The sequence below is a fragment of the Numenius arquata genome, chromosome 4 (genome assembly GCF_964106895.1).
Source record: "Numenius arquata chromosome 4, bNumArq3.hap1.1, whole genome shotgun sequence".
Classification (NCBI taxonomy): domain Eukaryota; kingdom Metazoa; phylum Chordata; class Aves; order Charadriiformes; family Scolopacidae; genus Numenius; species Numenius arquata.
This window is the reverse complement of record NC_133579.1, coordinates 37,026,730-37,032,712: the sequence shown is the minus strand read 5'-3', so window position 1 is coordinate 37,032,712 and position 5,983 is coordinate 37,026,730. Positions and strand designations below refer to the sequence as shown.

At 55.2% G+C, this 5,983-nt stretch overlaps 1 protein-coding gene across 1 annotated transcript; it reads right to left on the bottom strand.

Annotated features, from left to right (window-relative positions):
* Positions 1-363: 363 nt before the first annotated feature.
* IRX2 (iroquois homeobox 2) lies at positions 364-4,797 on the bottom strand. Its single transcript, XM_074146685.1, has 4 exons — positions 4,555-4,797; positions 2,322-2,727; positions 1,115-1,861; positions 364-407 (listed from the first exon to the last, which is right to left on the bottom strand). Exons 1-4 carry the CDS (start codon positions 4,795-4,797, stop codon positions 364-366), a joined length of 1,440 nt encoding a protein of 479 aa, XP_074002786.1.
* Between the last annotated feature and the right edge of the window lie 1,186 nt (positions 4,798-5,983).

Here is a 5,983-nt window from a genome sequence, read left to right as displayed (position 1 = left end):
ATTTTTTCTAAGCCTTTCTTTCCGTAACATTTAAATAGTCCTTACGGCTTTGCCTTACACAAACGAAGAGTATGCAAGGTGAGGGAACTATCTAACCTGACTTTGAAATGAAGATAAACCCGAAAAGGAAAAGCAGCCGTAAGCAGAGCTTTATTAAAAAAAAAAAAAAAAAAAAAAAAAGAAAAAAGAAAAGGAGACGAGCAGAAAAGAGTGTCTTACTTCGTAATCAGTCTCTCAAGTAATGAAGCAAGAAATTAACGTTAAGCAAGTCTAGAACTGTGCAGCGTGTCTTAGACCCGATGCCAAATGATCAGTGTAATAGAAAATGTTCTCACTTACTTGCATTGCTGTGTGATTGCACTTCTATAGGTATGGTTGTACTCCTACTGTGCAGACTTCAGTGGGATCTGTCAAAATATAACCGTCAGTTAGTCACAGGACACAGCCAGCTAACTAGATTATACAGTGTGTGTAGGTCCCAACCCTCACTCGCGCACAATTCGTAGCTAGGTCGTTGAAGAGGCTGGCCAATATTTTATAATTGCCCGTAACTCGAGTATTTTATTGGAAATAGCTGACAATTATTAGTGCAAAACTTTTTTCGCAAAAAAAAAAGAAAAAAAGAAAAAAAAATACAGTTAATAATGTCACGCTTCACGTAATTTCACGTCCAAGGTCAGCAATTATCTGAACCCAAAGATGCAAAAAAACCCCGGCAGAATACTGGAAACAAAGAGAGCAAAACCAGTTTGTCGAGAAAAAAAAATACAGGCAATGACAACAGTACTCTCTGGATATCTTTGCGTGTAGTTTTTCCTTTTAAAAAATTACTTTTATAAACTGCGTCTGCAGCCTGTGAGACTGATCTAAAAGTCCTCTTTTGCGTTTCCTCTCTCGGTTCTTAGAGGCAGGTATCGATACGACGGCGACACGCCGTTTTTAACCCCCAGATTATATTATTGCCCATCTTCACTGGGCGGTGGTGGCCGTGACAGCGCGCTCACTGCTTTCTCCAGGAAGGTCTCAGTATTTACAGCGTGTAAAGCACTTGTACCGGTGGGGGAAGGAGGGCGAAGGAGAAAAGGGAAGAAAGCGGCAAAAACGAGTCACCTACCTTTCTTAGAGTCATAACTAGAGGGCCTGTAGTGTTGTTCTAGCTGGTTAGTGATCGTTTTCAAAGAGTCACTGCTCTGCTTGTGGACAGAGCTGGCATTTAGGACAGTCTGACTTAGTCCCTCGTTTGAAGCCACTGCTGCGGAGTTGTATCTCAGGATTCCCTGGCTCTGCAGAGCGTTAAAGTTCCCATAGTTTGTATAATTGCTATAAAAAGGTGAGGTGTAATAAATATGCCTCCCCAGGAGGGAGGAGGGCGAGTAGGCAGCGCTGTGCGGGGCGGAGGCGGGGGTGGCCGAGGAGAGCGGGGTAGGCTGGCAGCCTTGGCCCAGGGTCTGGCTCTTGAGGTCCGAGGTGGCGATTTCGGCCAGCGACCACAGCTTGGGCTTGCTGGCCGGCGTCGGGGGGCCGGGGGAGGCGCGGCCGCCCAGCGCCGCCTTGCTGGCGCTGCGGGCGGCGTCGGCGTGCGGGTGGCCGAGGAGCGGGGCCTCCACGGCCGCCAGCGGCGAGGAGGTGGCGGGCTTGGCCGGCGGGTCGCGCTCCCCGCCGCCGCCGTCGTCCTCCTCGATGTCCTCCTCCTCCTCTTCCTCCTCCTCCTCCTCCTCCTCTTCCTCGATGTCCTCGTACTTGTCCTTGCACTCCGAGCCCGACTCGCAGAGGGGGTCGCCGGCTCGGCAGGGCAGCTTCTCGCCGTCCGATTCGGCGGAGCAGGAATGGTCGGTCAGCGAGTCGACTTGCAAGCTGATCCCTGCAAGGGTCCGCCGGGCACAGAAAGGCATAGTCAGGGAGGAGGGGGGCGGCAAAAGGGAGCGGGAGAGAAGCGAGCACGGCCACAGCCACCGCCACAGCGGCGGGCAGGGAGACGCTAGCCGTCCCGGCCTTTTCCCTTGCAATACCGTTTCGAGGAGCATCCATCCCCAGGGGCTAGCTCCGCCGCGGCACCCTGCACCGCTCCGCCTGCCCCCCTGCACGGCGTCGCCGTCCCCCGCGGCACCTCCGGCCCCTGCCCGCCCCGGCCACCGGCAGTGCGCGGCGACAAAAGCCTGGAGCAGCAGGACGCAACGGGATGGGACACGTTTTGGGGTCGTTGTTATTAAACACCGCCTGTGCCCCCCCCTCCGCCCCCTTCCCCCTTGCCCCGCTCCCGAGGGGACGCGATGGGGCGGGATGGGGCCACCCTGCCGCAACCGCGGTCACTCCGCGCCCACCTTCGTCCTCTGCGGAAGTTTCGTTGCTCTCGGGCATCTTCTCGGGACTCTCCTCTTTACTCCTCGCCCCGTCGCCTTCGTCGTCGTCCTCATCCTCGCTCTTGTTCCGTGGGGCCCAGGTCATCTTGTTCTCCTTCTTGAGCCGCCGGCGGGCGTTGGCGAACCAGGTGGAGACCTGGGTGAGGGTCATCTTGGTGATGATGGCCAGCATGATCTTCTCGCCCTTGGTGGGGTAGGGGTTCTTGCGGTGCTCCTGCAGCCAGGCCTTCAGCGTGGCCGTGGCGTCGCGGGTGGCGTTTTTCCTGTACGCGGGGTCGTTGAGCTGGTAGGGATAAGCAGGGCTGCCGTACGGGTGGTAGCTGATGGCTCCGGTCATCCCCGTCGTATGGGCGTCGTAAGGGGAGCCCTGGACAGAACAAAACGGTGAGGTTGGCAATTTGTTATTGCTGATAGCCATTAGTAAGTTGTCAAGGCGAGATCGGCTGTTATATTTGTATTTCCCCGGGATGGTGTCTTGTATCCATATTCTACGAGGGGGAGAAGCAGCACCCAAAGGCCATTAAGTTGCGATCCCCCCCCCACCACCACCACACACACCGCTTCCTCCGCCCAGCACACACACACAGGCACACGCGCTTAAAATCGGCGGTGTTTTAATCTTTCTGACTAATTTCTGCTCCTTGTAATTGAATATTTCCCAATATAATTTTTGAACCGCGCAGACATTTTAAAGGCCCTACAGGTAGTGTCTTGATATCTACATTTCTCTCAAAGGTTCAAAAGATGTTTCCTTTTTTGCTATAGAAAATACAACAAAGCCGCCACTTAGCAATTCACTGCACTAATGCATTGCAAATCCAATTTGCAAATCAGAAGATATGCACCGTTTCGAATTGTTCAAATGCGATGTAATTAGCATTTTAATTCGCCCTTTAACGTTTAAATTGCGCTTATTTAAGTCTGCATAATGCAAGAAAAGTTAAAGATATCGCTAAGGAACTCGCTAACTTTCAGCACGTCTCTGAATCCCACAGATCGGCGAGTCACAGGAGCAACATCACCCAATATCCCGCACAGTTCACAACCTCACTGTAACTTCCAGCCACTCGCCTGCTGCTTCTCAACGGGAAAAACAAGCAAGCGAGACTCTCAGATCTTATATACCACCCCGAATAAAGACTGCACGACAATTTACGCACCGTATTTTACAGACAGAAAGCAAGTACTTTCCCTGTCACTTTGCAGGGAGAGAAAACTACCCCGCTGCCATCGTCTCCTAGGGTCTCGACAGAGGCTCCAGTCTCAAATTCCGGGTACAGGTCTTTGTGTGTACGGACTAAATACGTGTCTGACTCCGTGTGTGTGTGTTTATAAAACTATATAACCATCTATATGTGCAGTTTATTTATATAGTTTATGGTTTTATTTATATAGTTTATGCACAGAATACACACACGCAATTGCAAATACTCCTTTTAACTAATAAGAAGAAAGTGAAATCCGAAACTGCGGCCACCACAACCATCTTGGGCTTAAGCGAAGCTCACAGATCGCAAACAGATGCTCCTTTTCATTCCCAAAATCCAGTTAAACCATTAGCACAAAACACACTGAAAGTAAATAAAACCACACGGGAATAAAGCCCGCAGCGCCTCTAAACACCGACTTAAAAAGAGAGGGGAGAAAAGAGAAAAAAAAGGAAAAAAAACCCACCAAAAAAGACGCCCCCCATCCTACCACAGCGAAAAGAAAAAAAAAAAAAAAAAAGGGAGAAAGCGGGGAGGGGGAGGGGGGGAGAATGGAAGCATCCAACCCAACTGACTGAGACGATCCGTATTTCTTTAATCAAGGCGGCCGCACGGCTCCGTGAACCGCGGGGCGAGCCCGGGTCCCAGGCCCGCCGGCACTGCGCTCGCCCGGGGCGCGGAGCGAAGCGGCTCGCCGGCCACAGCCCCGGCCACAGCCCCAGCCCCGGCCCCGGCCCGCCGCTCGGCCCCCGCTCCGCCCGGCTCCGCGCGTCTCCGCCGGCCCCGGCTCGGCTGCGGGGCGGCGCGCAGCGCGGCCGGTGCGCGGCTGGCGGCGGCAGCGCGGAGGCGGCGGCGGTGCGGGGCGCCCGGCTGTGCGGCGTGGTGTCGGGGGCTGATGGCGAGTGTGTGAGGAGAGAGGCTGAAGATGATGAGGATGAGAATGCGGATGCTAATGAAGAAGGAGAGGGTTTCTCTTCGGTAGTTACCATGTAGGAGGGGAATCCCGTGGCGGGGTCTGTGGAGTACTGGAGCGGGCTGGTGAAGCCTGTGGCCGCCGCCTGGGCGGTGAAAGCTGCCGATCCCGGGTAAGGGCTGAACGCCGATCCCGACGAAGACCTGGCCAGCTCCTCGCTCCTGGGGGCCGCCAGCGCCGACGCCCCGTACGCCGGGCAGGAGTACAGAGCCAGCGAGCCGGGGGGCTGGTAGAGGTAACCCTGAGGATAGGACATGGCTTGCACTGGCGTGCACAGGAGCAGGGAGGGGGCGAGGGTGACCGGCCCTGCTGCTGCCGCTGCTCCTGGCGCTGCTTTCGTGCTCTCCCTCTCCCTCTCTCCCGCCCGCCCGCCCGCCCTCCCTCTCCCTCTCCCCCTCTCTCTCTCTCTCTCCGGTTGGCTCTGTGCAGTTATGTAGAGAATCAGAATTGTTATATGCTCCCCCCCATGCGCACCCGCTCAGAATAAAAACAAACAGGAGGAAATAAAAAAAAAAAAAGAACACCCCTCAAAAAGGGAAAATAAATCGAGTGGTCAGAAATCTAACCGGGAGGGGAAGGGCATCTGCGAGAGACGGAAGCGGAGAGGGTTAATAAAAAGAGAAAGAGAGAGAGAAAGGGAGAAAAACAGAAGGGGAGAGGGAGAGAGAGAGGGGAAGAGAGAGAATCGAGCCCCCGAAATCAGTAAAGTGGCTGCTGCATATGGAGTTCTCCCAGCCAGCCAGCCAGCCAGCTCCCCCAGCGCCTGCAAGCCTGTATTTTGGGGGAAGTATAGAGTCTGAAGTGAAGAGTTGAGGGAAGGAGCACTCGAGTTTCTGAGGGACATTGGAAAACAGAGCTGTCCGTCACCGCCGCTCATCTGCATAGCGCGGCGGGCCCGCCCCCTCCCGCTCCGGCCCCGTCTCCTCCCGCGGCCGGCAGGCAGGCAGGCAGGCAGGCAAGGAGGCAGCGAAGGCAGGCTGCTTTGTAATGCAAGCCAGCCTCTCCGACTGCGAGCACACTGCTGAAGCCAAATGATGATACTGCTCATCAGCTCCTCTCCGGACTCGCGCAGCCATAAATACTCTTTTCGCACACTCTCGATTACCCCACCCCCGACCCCTCTCCCTCTTTCTGTACCCACGCGGGGAGCAGAAAAGAATATGCGTTATAAATACGCGCATCCCTTCCCGCACACAAGCGCTGTACGCCCGCACGCGTGTCTCCGGAGCGTGGGTTCGCAGGCGTGTGGGTCGGCGGGGCCGGGCGGGAGGCGGCCGGGCAGGGCGCAGGGGAGCCCGCTTGGGGCGAGCGCAGACTGCCCTATATGGCCGGGGAGGAGAGCAACTGCTCGGGCCGGCAGATCCAGGATCGCGCTGTTCCTGGCAGCCAGCGCTTTACAGTTTTTTATAAGTTGCCACAAACAGTCAAATCTGGTCACGGAG

Excerpts from the sequence above, each read along its gene's own strand:
- IRX2 (XM_074146685.1), bottom strand. The coding sequence starts at position 4,797 with ATGTCCTATCCTCAGGGTTACCTCTACCAGCCCCCCGGCTCGCTGGCT. Across the intron at positions 1,862-2,321 it reads AACTTCCGCAGAGGACGAAG|GGATCAGCTTGCAAGTCGAC; the intron begins GTGGGCGCGGAG and ends GGACCCTTGCAG. Across the intron at positions 408-1,114 it reads TAGTTATGACTCTAAGAAAG|ATCCCACTGAAGTCTGCACA; the intron begins GTAGGTGACTCG and ends ATATTTTGACAG.